This window comes from Poecilia reticulata, chromosome 4 (genome assembly GCF_904066995.2).
Source record: "Poecilia reticulata chromosome 4, P_reticulata-male-v2, whole genome shotgun sequence".
NCBI classification, from domain to species: Eukaryota; Metazoa; Chordata; class Actinopteri; order Cyprinodontiformes; family Poeciliidae; genus Poecilia; species Poecilia reticulata.
Window position 1 is genome coordinate 8,573,879 of NC_088833.1, and position 16,561 is coordinate 8,590,439.

The 16,561-nt window shown below is 41.5% G+C and overlaps 1 protein-coding gene across 3 annotated transcripts; it reads left to right on the forward strand.

Annotated features, from left to right (window-relative positions):
* The first annotated feature begins 10,554 nt into the window (after nt 1-10,554).
* Nucleotides 10,555-14,998, forward strand: LOC103463314 (interferon-induced protein 44-like). Of its 3 annotated transcripts, none has more exons than XM_008406583.3 (8): nt 10,555-11,132; nt 11,926-12,057; nt 12,135-12,195; nt 12,717-12,912; nt 13,007-13,159; nt 13,233-13,404; nt 13,700-13,800; nt 13,874-14,998. In XM_008406583.3, the coding sequence occupies exons 1-8, from the start codon at nt 10,700-10,702 to the stop codon at nt 14,066-14,068; spliced, it is 1,443 nt and encodes a 480-aa protein (XP_008404805.2). In that variant the 5' UTR covers nt 10,555-10,699; the 3' UTR covers nt 14,069-14,998. The 3 variants fall into 3 exon arrangements, with proteins under 3 accessions (XP_008404805.2, XP_081462277.1, XP_081462278.1); XM_081606151.1 differs by having other exon boundaries at nt 11,001-11,139; XM_081606152.1 differs by lacking the exon at nt 10,555-11,132 and having other exon boundaries at nt 11,980-12,050.
* Nucleotides 14,999-16,561: the final 1,563 nt, after the last annotated feature.

Sequence of the window (16,561 nt, forward strand, 5' to 3'; positions counted from 1 at the left end):
TCTTTATATGTTTATTCTTTTATTTCTTCCACAGCTCCAATCCCTTCTCATTCTCCAGCACCATCCCCAACTACAGTATATCCTACTATTACTATGTTTTATTTATATATTTATCTTTTATTATTTGCTTTATTTATATATTTATCTTTTATATGGAGGACCAAAACTGACATAATAAAAAATAATATATATATTTCTTTTATTTATATATATTTCTTTTATTTATATATTTATAGTTTATTATGTTGTGTGTGTATATATACATATTTTGATAAAAAATAAAAGCATAAATACATATTTTGATAAGAAATATATTATTCTTTATATAGTTATTATTTTACTTATATATTTATCTTTTATATGGCGGACCAAAACTGACATAATAAAAATAATATATATATTTATTTTATTTATATATTTATCTTTTATATGGAGGACCAAAACTGACATAATAAAAATAATATATATATTTCTTTTATTTATATACATTTCTTTTATTTATATATTTATCTTTTATTATGTTGTGTGTGTATATATACATATTTTGATAAAAAATAAAAGCATAAATACATATTTTGATAAGAAATATATTATTCTTTATATATTTATTATTTTATTTATATATTTATCTTTTATATGGAGGACTAAAACTGACAATAGAAATAAAAGAAAAAAAAAGAAAAATTATATATATATATATATATATATATATATATATATATTAGGCCTCACAGCTGGTGGCATGGCTGGTTCCTGAACGCCATTCTGTTTACCTCCATCCCCCGCAGTCTTCTCTCCTCCGTCCGCCGCAGTCTTCTCGCCTCCTGCCGCCGCAGTCTTCTCTCCTCCGTCCGCCGCAGTCTTCTCTCCTCCGTCCGCCGCAGTCTTCTCGCCTCCTGCCGCCGCAGTCTTCTCGCCTCCTGCCGCCGCAGTCTTCTCGCCTCCTGCCGCCGCAGTCTTCTCGCCTCCGTCCGCCGCAGTTTTCTCTCCTCTTCTCGCCTCCGTCCGCCGCAGTCTTCTCGCCTCCGTCCGCCGCAGTCTTCTCTCCTCTTCTCTCCTCCGTCCGCCGCAGTCTTCTCTCCTCCGTCCGCCGCAGTTTTCTCTCCTCTTCTCGCCTCCGTCCGCCGCAGTCTTCTCTCCTCCATCCGCCGCAGTCTTCTCGCCTCCGTCCGCCGCAGTCTTCTCTCCTCTTCTCTCCTCCGTCCGCCGCAGTCTTCTCTCCTCCATCCGCCGCAGTCTTCTCTCCTCCATCCGCCGCAGTCTTCTCGCCTCCATCCGCCGCAGTCTTCTCGCCTCCGTCCGCCGCAGTCTTCTCGCCTCCGTCCGCCGCAGTCTTCTCGCCTCCATCCACCGCCCCCGGTCGCTGTTCACCTGTGCTGCCTGGATTTTGTGTTTTTGTCATGGGTCCACTATGTCAACCTCATGACCTACAAACTGCAATTTATGACGATCTGTCCAAGTCATTCTCCATGGGCTCTGGGAACTTCCTCTACACCAGAGTTTCTCCCTTAGCGACCACCCGAGCTGCATGCTAGTTGGACTGCCAGTATCCATCAGCTGCTTCCAGGGTGTCAGTCCAAAAAGACCTGATAGTTCTCCATCTTTGGTTTGAGAGCATCCCTCCCTTCTGGTGCCTACGAGCTGATTTTAAGGTTGTCCCCAAAACAGGCACAGAAAATCTTGTGGCCACATCTCCGATAAGCCGCTGACAATGGAGTTGGGGGCGATGTTCTATCCACTTCCTCCAAAATGTGTTCAAAGTTCTTCCAGAGGTGAAATTTGAAGCTCTGTTTCACAGATGACTCTGCCAGGATCCTCACAACACTTTTGGGCCTCTCTGGTTTGACTGGCATCCTCCCCCATCATCAGTCAACTTACAACCAGGGAGTGGTCAGAGGACAGCTCTGTCCATCATCACCCAAGAGTCCAAGACATACAGCCACAGATCAGATGGGAAACAACAAAGTCTACCATAGAACTGTGGCCAGGGTGTCCTTGTGCTATGATACACATATGGAGACCCTTATGCTTGAACTAGGTGTATGTTATTGACAGTCCATGATGAGCACAGAAGTCCAATAACAGTACACTACTCAGGTTTAGATCAGGGTGGCCAATCCTCTCAACCACAAACCTCCAGGTCTCACTGTGAGTGGCCATGTGAGTGTTGAAATCTCCCAGCAGAACAAGGGAGTCTCTTGGAGGGACACTCTCCAGCACCCCTCCAACAACTCCAAAAAAGGTGCCCAATGTGAACTGCTACTTGTTGGCTTTTCTCCTTGGTAGGAGATTAGCCAACCTACTGCCTTGCTGACGAAGCCACTTGGAAACTCGTGATCTTAAATTTCCGGCATTTCTGCTTTCAGAAGGGACTTCCTCAAAGGAAACATCCACTTCTTCAACATCATTGCTTTCATGATGTTGTGGCTCAATTTGAACATGTTCTGAGCTTTCTTCAGAATCCATTTCTTCTGATGTTGAACACTCAGAAATTCTCTCTAAAGGTGGCACGTAATTCTCCAAATTTAAATATCCCAGGATGGATGATCTCCTAGAGGAAATAACCCTCCTGTAATAATTTTTGAGGAATTCAATGTCATCTTCTGTGAGAATTTCTGACGAAGATTGTTTTTCTGAAGAATGCTCAGAAACTTCTTCAAAATGTGCCACAACATCAGCAGCAGCTGTGTCAGAAGAAGGGATTTCCTTTGAGGCGACGTCCGTATCTGCAGCGTCCATGCCATCAAAATGGTCTGCGTAATTTTGAACTCCGTCTTCGGAGTTTCCATCAACAGAAGAAGCCTCTTCTACCAATGGATCCTCATAGACTGGTTCTAAATTTATCGCATCTTCCTGGCCGTCACAGCTCGTTTCAACGGCCAGGTCCATTTTGTCAAGGGGAACATCAGCACTTGTACAGACATCAGTGTCTGCATCCCCTGGACAAGTTTCCAAATGGAGTCCACAGATGCTTTCCAAAGCCACAGGATCTTCATCAGTAAAAGTTGCCAAACTTGTCAAGACACCCGAAGTGCCACTGACAAGGTTGGCAGAAGCGTCCATGTCACTTTGGTCTTCATCTGCGTCCTCAGGGCGTGTTTCTAAGTCCAGTTCACATCTGGACACCGTGGCAAAAGCCACGATGTCTTCAGGGATAAAATCAGGTAAAGGTGTCAATACCCCTGAAGCGGCACTGACAAGGTTGGTGGAAGCGTCCATGTCATCTTTTTCTTCATCTGTGTCCTCAGAGCAAGTGTCCCAATTCATTGCACAGATGGTCTCCAAAGCCACGGCATCTTCAGGGCTGAAACTTGTTAATCTCGTCACAACACCTGAAATGCCACTGGCGATGTTGGCGGAAACGTCCGTGTGGCTTTGGTCCTCTGGAATTAACTCCTCAAACCCAAAATATCTCCACCTGATATTTTCTTCGCGGTCTTCGGCAACTTCTTCTTTATGATGACCAAGAAGTTTCTCCATTCCTTTTGAGGCTAAGTAGCCCAGGCCCCAACCGATTGTTAGCATCATTTTTAAGTTGAAAGGGTGTGAAATTCTCTGTACGTGGATTCTAAGGCAGCTGGAGAGCAAACTGAAAATTCTTGTATTCCAAATGATAATAATAATCTTTTGAATCTTTATGACATCATAGATGAGAACATTGATGGCATGATGATGTCAAACAACCTGTGTCAGGTTCTTGTTTGTTTTAGTTGCTATGGAAACACAAGGTGTAAGGTGGGACTACTGTCAATAAAAAATGCATGCGTAGACATCGAAATCTATAAATGCAAGTCAATAAATGTGCATAAATTTAAGTTTTGTATTTGTCCTGTTTTTCAACTCATACATACGTGTAAAAATCAAAGATTTTACCTATGACAATACTCATAAACAAACAAATTAGTACAAGTGTTTTATAGAGTACTTTTCCAGAGGTTAGACACACATCAGTCACATTTAGAAACTGTCTCTAAGCCATCTGCTGGATCTATTTTGAACCGTCAGTGAGGAGGATCCCCTTAAACATATATCTTGCCTTAATTGCTTATTTTGTTTATAAGGAAAATATTTAACATCTAACAATTAATTTCTTTTTACATTTGAATCAGTGACAAGGATGATGCACCAAGCAGATCAGCCAAATAATTTTATGTTTAATCTGACCTTATCTTTATTTATTATTTATTTATTTATTATTTATCTCAGCCTCTTCACTGTGTTTATGAATCGCCCCTTTGTGAGATCTCCTGTTTACCCTTAGCACCGCAGCATAAAGTGACAGTCTACCCAAAACATTTTGCTCCTTTGATTGCACTGCAAGACCAGTTAATGTTGTTCCATTAGTTTAGTTGAGTTTTGTTGCCCTCTCCTAGTCATTTTTGAGTAAATGAGTTTTTTCCCCCTGTTGCGTTATTAAACATGTTGCGATAAAAAAAAAAAAAAACATAATAAAAGTAGCAGGGAACCTGACACCACAGTTTTGAATATATCCCCATTCATTTCCAAAAAGTCATCTCATTTGGAACAAACAGCAAATACCTGCAGCGATACTACAGATGGGTTGATGTAAACATCCATACAGGTCAGCGTGGGTCCAGTTTGAGTGAAACAAGGCGCGTGGGATCTGTGCTGAGGTAAACTCAATCCAGCTGCGGAAATTAACGCGCAGAGGCGCCAGCTTTAAATGCAGAAACTATAAACATATCTTCCATGTTGTAGGACTAAATCTGCTCCGCCAGTAAAGCGTTCAGAGCAGCAAAGATAAATAAAAACAGATGACGGAAAACGTAGAAGTATCGTTTCTGGTCCAGCTCGGAGTCGCGGAGCAGAGAGGTAATGAAATGAACAGACACTGACAGGCCTCTGCGTCTGCCTTTCTCTGAAGAACTACTGAGCGGGAGGAGACAGACAGGTGAGGAGAAACTGTTCTTATCTATCGATTCAGTATTTCTATCATACAGCCATTAGGCCAGGGGTGGGCAATCCTGGTCTTCGAGGGCCGGTGTGCTGCAACTCTTAGATGTCTCCCTGGTAGAACACACCTGGATCCAACAGCTGAATCACCTCCTCTGTTCAGGCAGGTTCTCCAGAGTCCTGCTAACGACCTCATTATTTGACTCAGGTGTGTTGAAGTAGAGACACATCTAAAAGTTGCAGGAGACCGGTGTTACGTCAATCCGCGTTTCCCCATCAGATACGGTTCCCCTTGCGTCTTCTTGCCGCTCCGCCCCGCCCACGCAGCAAAATACGCGCGTGCTCGTGATGAGCACCGAGAAAGCATGCGCGTAGGGAACTACGGACACCGTGAAAGTTCAAACAATATGTTTCGGCAAAGTTGTCACTTTCTTCACGTTTTTGCGGGAAACCAATAGTAATAATACTAATAACAATAATAATAAAAAAATAATAGTAATGATAAATACATATATGTCATATATATATAAATTCAAATTCCCTTCTCACCCTCCGCGGGTGGTCTGTTTCATCCTCTGAGCTCGGGTCCTCTACCAGAGGCCTGGGAGCTTGAGGGTTCTGCGCAGTATCTTGGCTGTGCCTAGAACTGCACATTTCTGGACTGAGATGTCTGATGTTGTTCCTGGGATCTGTTTGAGCCACTGCTCCAGTTTGGGGGTGACTGCCCCGAGGGCCCCGATGACCACAGGCACCACTGTGGTCTTCACCTTCCAGGTCTTTTCCAGTTCCTCCTGAGGCCCTGGTATTTCTCCAATTTCTCATGCTCCTTTTTCCTGATGTTGTAATCACTTGGTATTGCTACATCCACCACAACGGCTTTCCTCTGTTCTTTATCCACCACCACAATGTCCGGTTGGTTCGCCATTACCATCTTGTCTGTCTGGATCTGGAAGTCCCACAGGATCTTAGCTCGGTCATTCTCCACCACTTTTGGGGGTGTTCCCCACTTTGATCTTGGGGCTTCCAGTCCATATTCTGCACAGATGTTCCTGTACACTATGCCCGCCACTTGGTTATGTCGTTCCATGTACGCTTTCCCTGCCAGCATCTTGCACCCTGCTATTATGTGCTGGACTGTCTCAGGGGCCTCCTTGCACAACCTACACCTTGGGTCTTGTCTGGTGTGGTAGATCTGAGCCTCTATTGCTCTGGTGTTTAGGGCCTGTTCCTGGGCGGCCAGGATGAGAGCCTCTGTGCTGTCCTTGAGTCCAGCTTTCTCCAGCCATTGGTAGGTTTTCCTGACATCAGCCACTTCAGTTATTTGTCGGTGGTACATCCCATGTAGGGGCTTGTCCTCCCATGATGGTACTTCCAGCACCTTGTCTTCTGTTCCCCATTGCCTGAGACATTCGCTGAGCACATCGTCTGTTGAGGCTTTGTCCTTGATGTATTTATGGATCTTGGATGTTTCATCCTGGACAGTGGCTCTCACACTCACTAGTCCTCTGCCTCCTTCCTTACGGCTCGTGTACAGTCTCAGGGTGCTGGATTTGGGGTGGAACCCTCCATGCATGGTTAGTAGCTTCCTAGTCTTAACATCCGTGGCCTTCATCTCTTCCATTGGCCAGCTAATTATTCCGGCAGGGTATCTGATTACTGGTAAGGCATAGCTGTTTATTGCACGGATCTTGTTCTTGCCATTGAGCTGGCTTCTCAGGACTTGCCTTATTCGTTGGAGGTATTTGGCTGTGGCTCCTTTCCTTGTGACCTCATCAAGGTTGCCATTTGCTTGTGGTATTCCCAGGTACTTGTAGCTGTGCTCTATGTCTGCTATTGTTCCTTCTGGGAGTGAGACCCCTTCTGTGTGGGCGACCTTCCCTCTCTTTGTAACCATCCGATCACACTTCTCTAGTCCGAATGACATCCCAATGTCAGTGCTGTAGATCCTGGTGGTGTGGATCAGTGAGTCGATGTCTCGCTCGCTCTTGGCGTACAGCTTGATGTCATCCATGTAGAGGAGGTGACTGATCGTAGCCCCATTCTTGAGTCGGTATCCGTAGCCAGTCTTGTTGATGATTTGGCTGAGAGGGTTCAGGCCTATGCAGAACAGCAGTGGGGACAGAGCATCTCCTTGGTATATGCCACATTTGATGGACACTTGTGCAAGTGGTTTGCAGTTGGCTTCAATGGTGGTTTTCCACAGCCCCATCGAGTTTGCAATGAAGGCTCTTAGAGTCCTATTGATGTTGTACATCTCTAAGCATTCAATGATCCAAGTGTGTGGCATTGAGTCATAGGCTTTCTTGTAATCAATCCAAGCGGTACACAGGTTGGTGTGTCGAAGGGTTCAGTCCCATCCAACTATCGGCCAATAACCTGTCTCTCTACAACATGGAAGCTCATGTCAGGCATCATAGCGGCTAAGATAAGCGGGCACATGGATAAATACATGAGCAAGGCACAGAAGGGCATAGGCATAAATAGCAGAGGAGCCAAACACCAACTCCTTGTAGAGCACACAGTTGCCCGAGACTGCAAAACCCGACACACCAACCTGTGTACCGCTTGGATTGATTACAAGAAAGCCTATGACTCAATGCCACACACTTGGATCATTGAATGCTTAGAGATGTACAACATCAATAGGACTCTAAGAGCCTTCATTGCAAACTCAATGGGGCTGTGGAAAACCACCCTTGAAGCCAACTGCAAACCACTTGCACAAGTGTCCATCAAATGTGGCATATACCAAGGAGATGGTCTGTCCCCACTGCTGTTCTGCATAGGCCTGAACCCTCTCAGCCAAATCATCAACAAGACTGGCTACGGATACCGACTCAAGAATGGGGCCACGATCAGTCACCTCCTCTACATGGATGACATCAAGCTGTACGCCAAGAGCGAGCGAGACATCGACTCACTGATCCACACCACCAGGATCTAAAGCACTGACATTGGGATGTCATTCGGACTAGAGAAGTGTGGTCGGATGGTTACAAAGAGAGGGAAGGTCGCCCACACAGAAGGGGTCTCACTCCCAGAAGGAACAATAGCAGACATAGAGCACAGCTACAAGTACATGGGAATACCACAAGCAAATGGCAACCTCGATGAGGTCACAAGGAAAGGAGCCACAGCCAAATACCTCCAACGAATAAGGCAAGTCCTGAGAAGCCAGCTCAATGGCAAGAACAAGATCCGTGCAATAAACAGCTATGCCTTACCAGTAATCAGATACCCTGCCGGAATAATTAGCTGGCCAATGGAAGAGATGAAGGCCACGGATGTTAAGACTAGGAAGCTACTAACCATGCATGGAGGGTTCCACCCCAAATCCAGCACCCTGAGACTGTACACGAGCCATAAGGAAGGAGGCAGAGGACTAGTGAGTGTGAGAGCCACTGTCCAGGATGAAACATCCAAGATCCATAAATACATCAAGGACAAAGCCTCAACGGACGATGTGCTCAGCGAATGGGGAACAGAAGACAAGGTGCTGGAAGTACCATCATGGGAGGACAAGCCCCTACATGGGATGTACCACCAACAAATAACTGAAGTGGCTGATGTCAGGAAAACCTACCAATGGCTGGAGAAAGCTGGACTCAAGGACAGCACAGAGGCTCTCATCCTGGCCGCCCAGGAACAGGCCCTAAATACCAGAGCAATAGAGGCTCAGATCTACCACACCAGACAAGACCCAAGGTGTAGGTTGTGCAAGGAGGCCCCTGAGACAGTCCAGCACATAATAGCAGGGTGCAAGATGCTGGCAGGGAAAGCGTACATGGAACGACATAACCAAGTGGCGGGCATAGTGTACAGGAACATCTGTGCAGAATATGGACTGGAAGCCCCGAGATCAAAGTGGGGAACACCCCCAAAAGTGGTGGAGAATGACCAAGCTAAGATCCTGTGGGACTTCCAGATCCAGACAGACAAGATGGTAATGGCGAACCAACCGGACATTGTGGTGGTGGATAAAGAACAGAGGAAAGCCGTTGTGGTGGATGTAGCAATACCAAGTGACTACAACATCAGGAAAAAGGAGCATGAGAAATTGGAGAAATACCAGGGCCTCAGGGAGGAACTGGAAACGACCTGGAAGGTGAAGACCACAGTGGTGCCTGTGGTCATCGGGGCCCTCGGGGCAGTCACCCCCAAACTGGAGCAGTGGCTCAAACAGATCCCAGGAACAACATCAGACATCTCAGTCCAGAAATGTGCAGTTCTAGGCACAGCCAAGATACTGCGCAGAACCCTCAAGCTCCCAGGCCTCTGGTAGAGGACCCGAGCTCAGAGGATGAAACAGATCACCCGCGGAGGGTGAGAAGGGAATTTTATTTTATTTTTTTTATAAAAACAGGGCAATGCATTTTAATGCTCAATATCACCCATCAGATACCGTTCCCCTTGTTTTACAGTGGGGGAACGGTATCTGATGGGCATATTTCGCCCATCAGATATCATTAAAATCTCCACAAACATTTTTTTTTTAATTGATTGTTTTATGTTTTCCACAAAAAACAGTGGGACCTGCTATAGCTCATGGCTAATTTCTCACAAATAAATGAATTAATCATATAGCACTGGATCGTAGTCTGGCATGTAGATATTAGCTTATTTTTTTAAAGAAAATATTATGATGAAAGCATGAATGTCAGATATAATAATAATAAAAAATTCAGAGCCTTGTTAAAAGTGATGTTTGTTTACATCGTGTAACTTAGTACTGCCCCCTTGTGGCGAATGTCACATTACGTCACGTCATGGGAAAATGCCGCCAAAGATGCAGAAATTGAGTGTAGAATGATACAAAATCATACACCACTCTTTATGTATAACGAATATTCGAAAATTTTATTTGGAAATTAATGTAAAAGTTATGTTTATTTTTGGGTCATTTTCAGCTGAAACAATGCAGGTTGCAGTTCTGTTTGATATTTGGTGAATTCAGGAATATTATTGGCTTCTTAAACTGTTTTCACAAATGAAAGGACGTGCAGCCAGTTTCTTCCACATCTATTATAGAATAAAGATTAAGATTTAGCTTAATCTTGTAATAATAGTATTGCAAAATTAAGTTAAATTCATTTACTGCTAATTTATTATACTTTTGCATAATTCTGTGGGTCACTGTAATATATAGTAAAAAAAATTACTATTTATTACAGTAATTTTTTCAATGCATTAATGCTTTACTTATAGTAATTAAAGCACTGATTCCTAGACAAATGAAAGGAGGTATTCTATAAACAGTAAAACGTGATTCTCCAAGTTTGTGAAATACCAATAAGAATACATTTTATTTTTAATTGAATTGATATTCACTTAATTAAACAATCAGTTTGCTGTCAGTGGGAATAAAATTAACAGAGAACAGGCAGACTGCCACTGACCAAACCCTGTCTGTCTGTTATAAACCTTCAATTTAATAAAACAAAACAGTGGAATTTAAAGATAAGTATTGTAAAATAATTTCTTTCACACTGAATCATGTTAGTGTTAGTGTGAACTAAATTGGATTTACTTTTCACAAGGCTAATTATTTACAATTATAAGTAAAAAGTGAAGGTGTTTCTTGATCTTTTGCTGTTGTTGTTGTTGTTGTAAACCAGTTTAAAAGTGCTGGATTGAATTGAGGAACAACGCATAACAATTTATAATTTATGTTAAAACGGCTTGCCATAGCCTGTTAATCGAGTCGAGCCGAACTGAGAAGAGCCAAAAGCGAGCCGAGTCGGGCTGTAAACCTGACGTCAGAACACGTCACTCCATCCGGTCCTTTATGAACCAGACTCGCCATCTGTGGAAACCCGCAGAAGGCATTGATTGTGCTTTAAAGGCAATGGAAGTAGTGTCATGGGTACCGTGGTCCAACAGCGAGGTGCAGACATTTTTGTGCTTGGTGGGCCAGGAAAGGATCCACAGGGATCTAGACGGAGCAACTAGGAACGAGAAAACATTCAGAGAGGTTTCCCAGCTGATGGCCGCTCACGGCTACCAGCGAACATCACGGCAATGCAGAGATAAGCTTAAAAAAATGAGAAGTGATTACCGGACCATCAAGAAGAACAGGGAGCGCAGTGGTCCGAACAGCCTGAAACACTGGAAGTGGTTCGAGCAAATGGACGCCATTTACGGGAAGCGACCAGTGAGCATTAAAATGGAGAGTGGACTGGATTCGACCACTGCGGTACTGGACCCCATGATGGATAACAGTGAGTGGTCAGTGACTAAGTATGGCAGGCCGTTTTAACATAAAATCGGTTTCCCTACACAAGGGTTTTGCTAGCTGCGGCTCTGGACTTTCCAGAATGGCTCTAAAGAGCTTAAAAATAATAAAGTATTGATAGCAGATATAAAATAAATGCATGTCAGTTTATTTCATGGAACAATTGCATTGAATTTCCACAACAAAATGACACTAAAATAACTTTTAAAACATCTTTTATTGTCATTACGTTGGCAAATATGTGCTTTAATATATTTACATACTTTCCGTAAATCTCAACAAACCATAAAAGAAAATGTATCCATCCTCTATTTGCTTAAGGGTTATAATCAAAAAGAAAATGGACAAAAAAAGTTATATAGTAATCTCTAGTAGATATTTATCATCAATTATAAATTGCCAGTTTTTTCCAAGCGGTCAATCAAATTTGTGATCCTAAATAATACTTTAGCTTGACAGAGGGTAAAAATGGCTTTTTGGATTATAAAGGTTGCTGATCCTGGCCCTACACCTACATCTGAAATTGGTTTATGACCAATGTAGCAGTAATTTGAGTTATCTCTAACTACATTCTGCCTTGTATAAATGACATCAGGCCTGCAATTAATTTATATGTAAGCTTTAATTCAAGATGGCCAGTGACGTGCCATAAACTTAAAACATCCCCTTGGTGTTGAGCATGTGTTGACACTACATAAGTACAAAATCTCCATATTTGTTACCCCCCTGACTTGCAATCACGTTTTATGTTTATTTCAGATCTTTTTTTATTGTTCCAGAATGCTTTTCCTCATGCGATGGTTTTTCTACCACTTCTCATCTTGTTAACGGAAGCGATAACAAATCCGCCGCAGCAGCGATGCATGCCAGTGACCTGAACCTGACACACTGTGAAGTCTACCAGGTGGTTGGTGAGTTACAGTTTGAATATCACCCTATTGTGGGCATTTTCATATTTATATGGCGATCTGTCTTTGCTTTTCAACAGTGACTCCAAAGGAAATGACAAAAATAGAGAATCCATGGAGGACTTTAATCTGGAACCCTGAGTAAGACAGAGACACACACCTGCATATGAAAACCAGTTGTGAAGCAACTAGTTACATTTATTTAAGTAACTTCTTGGAGATTTACTTTTAAGAGTACTTTTACTACACTGTACTTCTAATTTTTACTTGAGTAAATTTATTATGAACGGTTGCTAAAATTTCTGGATATTTTAAGCACTTTGAGTAATTTCACTGCAGTTTTTGTTGAAGTTAAACACCTGTGGTTTTCTGTTTATTAGGCAAGTTCACTGGTGATTTGTTTTTACTGATAGCAGCTTACAGTTAGAGTAGGCTGCCAAGAAATTAAATTAAAATGACTTTTTAAAATCAATAACTATATATTCCATCCATTCAAAAATATCATATATTCTACATTTTTAATGCAGAATATTTTATGAACAATTTATGGTCCATTATTGATCAATTCCAAATGATTTCTGAAAAATAGTATGAAGATTCAGTGTGTATGCTCAAAGTGTTTGGTAATTTGTTTTTATTATTTTATTTTTACATTTGTGCAGGAAGAGGACGGAGCTGATGGAGAGCATCAAAACCTACAAACCCACAGTCAGTTCTGTGTCCCAGGCTCGGGTTTTATTCATCGGACCAGTCGGTGCTGGAAAGTCCAGCTTCTTCAACTCCATCAACTCTGTGTTCAGAGGCCATGTCACCAGCCAGGCCATCGCTGGTTATTCCTCCAGCAGCCTCACTACTCAGGTCTGTCTCCGATCCTAATTCATTTAGTATACAGTGTCTCAACTTAGCAAAATCTTTCCTATATTATATTTTTAAAATCTATTATCTTTTCTAGTTTCGGACCTACTCTGTGAAAGCAGGACGAGAAGGCAAACCTCTGCCAATCATCCTGTGTGACACCATGGGCCTGGAGGACAGCAAAGGGGCGGGGCTTGATGTTGATGACATTAGCAGCATCCTTAAGGGACATATGCCAGATCGTTACCAGGTTGGGCTCTTGATTCCAAACTGAGTAAAGGAGCCGTGCTGTAAGCTAATGTAAACAAACCCTGTCTTTTCAGTTCAACCCGTCTGAACCGCTGCATCCTGACGCCTCCGGCTATCGCAAAACTCCAGACCTCAAAGAGAAGATCCACTGTTTGTCATACATCCTTGACGCCACCAAGGTCTTCGTCATGCCTGAGAAGCTGGCAGAAAAGCTGAAGGCCATCAGACAAAAGGCCAACTTGTTGGGTCAGTAGAAAGGAGTTCTGCCTCCGTGAAATGATGTACCAATTCAGTTCAATTAAAATTTAAAAATCTTCTCTGGCATTTAGCAAATAGAAATAGTTTTACTAGACCTAATTGACTGAAAACAGGAAGGTTTTCTGATTTAAAGTCAAACACTGAGGAGAAACCAGGTTGTGTCGTCTTATGCTGTGATTGTAAATGTCTGCTTTCAGTTGTATGTGTGACCAGAGTTTCTCCATGTTTAAGTTATCCAGATCTTTAAAATCTGCATCGATTTCATATCTGCTTGTGTTTCCAGGAGTTCCTCAGCTGGTTGTACTCACCAAGGTGGATGAAGCTTGTCCCTTAGTGAAAGAGAATCTGACAAACATTTATAGGAGTGTCTACATTAAGGAGATTGTGAGTGTTTTCACAGATTATTTCTTTTAGGTTGTGAAAATCTGAGTTGAAGAGTTTGTGCTTTGTGACCCAGATGCAGGAGGTCAGCTCTAAGCTCGGCATGCCGCTGTCCTGCATTGTTCCAGTGAGGAACTACGTAGAGGAACTGGATCTGGACCTGAACTCTGACGTCCTGCTGCTCAGTGCCGTCATCCAGATGCTCCGGTTTGCTGATAACTACTTTGATGAGATCAGCGACCAACTTGGGAACCTTCGAACCAAAGAATGAAGGTTCTTATGGAAACCCATAGCTGTCCAGATTGAGTGCTCTTCATATTATCAGGAAGTGGAGAGAGGGAGCACTAGAAAATAAATATAAAAAACCCCAAAAACGTTTGGACATCTTCTGCTCTTTTAAAAAACAGGCCACAATTTATCCACATTTAAAATTTTAGAAAGGCAAAGATGTAATATGTATAACTAAAATGAGAGCCCTGCAATCATTGCCGGATTTTAAAACTGGCTTGAAAACTTTTCTTTTTAGACAAGCCTACTCCTCTTTTAAATGACTTTTTTTTTTATTGTTTTTGATTGTTGATTTTATCTGTTTTTAGCTGCACCATGTAGCACTTTTTATTAATTTTTATTAATGAAAAGTGCGCTATAAATTAAATTGATGATGATGATGAAAATTATTACTGCAACTCTTATTCATTTTAATTGTCCTGAGAAATGCTTTTCAAATGCTTAAACTGTGTCTGCTCCCATGAAGTGCTACTGTGGCCAATACATTGACAAATAATGTTTTGTAACAAAACATATTGTTGAAGCAACAATTAAATCTTTGCACTTTCTTAAACGTTTTTTAAATTGATGTTTAACGCTATTTTTGTAATACCTGGTTATTATTTACAACTCTGGCTAACAACACTAACGCTGTACAAAACATTTGATTTTCTCACTTTTTTCAAAACATTTTACAATTAAGTCGCTCTTAAACTTTTTTTTGGAGGAAAGTCTAATTTTTGTTACTTATGTATATATTTCTAATAATATAAAAATTATATTATTGGGGGGAGGGAGGGCTCTGAATAATGTGTAGTTGCGCCACTGGGTTTCTTGATCATGATCATTTCATGCTGGCGTGAGATTTCTATTCTTGTTTGTGCTCAACAGTGACCTCTACTGGTTGAAAAGGGTAATAAAGATTTCAAAACCACCACATAAACTTACTTTCTTTTTCTACAAACAGCAATAATAGTTTAAAGTTGTTCATGTTATGCAACCAGAGCATTGTACATTTTTTATTGTGTGAAATTTTGAGAGCCATTATATTTCCTAAGCAGCTTAACTATTTCTTTAAAATACAGGAATCTAAGATGATGAATCACAAATAACTGATGGAATGGCTATGTGTATCAAGCCTAATGGTCACTGATTATTTGAATTTTACAGATGTTAAAAATAAATTTGCATATTTTAAAAATAGATCAATTTAAACAAATATGTGTGTGAGCCAAGTGTTTCGAGATGATGTTTCTACTTTCATCACAACAGGATGACGGTTTATTACTCAAAGTCTCTGAAAGTTCATTTGCATCAAAGCTACTTTCCAGTCTTTGTACATTTACTTTGTGTGATTTAATTTTGTCTCGGACACAGAGAAACTAAGTGTCTGGACAGGGCCAACACTTACTGATGGCATATATAAAATTCTACAATAACTGAAGAATTTTAATAAATATGAGTTACAACAGCATTTAATTTCTCTTTGGGATCAATAAAGTGTCTCTGGATTTGAATTGAATTTGAAGTGAACTAAAGATTTAGCAGAAATCTGAAAATAGAGAAGGAACAAAAAGAGGAACATATAGTTTGACTGAAAATGAAAGTGAAAAGATGCTTTTCAGACCTTTGGAAAAAAACAGGCATGAACAAATACCAGCCTCACTGGATTGTTCCAGTTTCTGTATCGTTTGACTGAAGCTTGACTGAACATGGAAGTCTGAAAAGAGCATTTGTTTTTTCAGATGTTTGGAAAAGAACAAGCATGAACACTTACTAGCCTCAGAGGTTTTTACTGGATTGTTCCAGTTTCTGTATTACTACCTTGTTGTCTTTCTTTAAATTCCTTTCCCAGTTGATAGTTTTCTCAGAAATAAGATGTCCCACCCCTCTTCCCCCCGTGAATTAGCCAGACTGAGCAGCCTGCAGTCAACTAGTTCCACAGAGCACACCTGTTAACGGTCGCTCCTTCTCTTTATTACAACGTGCACTTGTTACTGAACCAGGCTGGTTTTAGTGACTCAGGCGAGTCCCAAGGATGTTGTTTACATATAGTTTTGGGCTAAAAATAATCTATAAAACATTTTCCACCTTTTCCTCTCCAGAATCAAACTTCATTGCTATTTTATGACCATCAAAGAACTTTAAGGCGACTCATTAACTGAATGGCCACATCTTTTATTATTTACATACTTAAATCGATACATAAGGCACAGCAGCCTCAGAACAGTGAATTCAGCTACTCTAGAACTGAAACAATTCTCAATTCACACATGGAGCAACACAACATAAAACATTTACTGCATCCTGATAATTTTTATTAGCCTTAATATTTTAGACTGACCATAATTTTAGTAGAAAAACTCTGGGATTGCAGAAGCTGTGAAGCAGAAAGATTTTATGTTTAGCACACGCCCAAGACTTAGACCTAGTTTCACTTTTGCTGGGAGCAGTAGATTTATAAAGCTGTGAACATCGGCCTCACAGTCACTGAGCT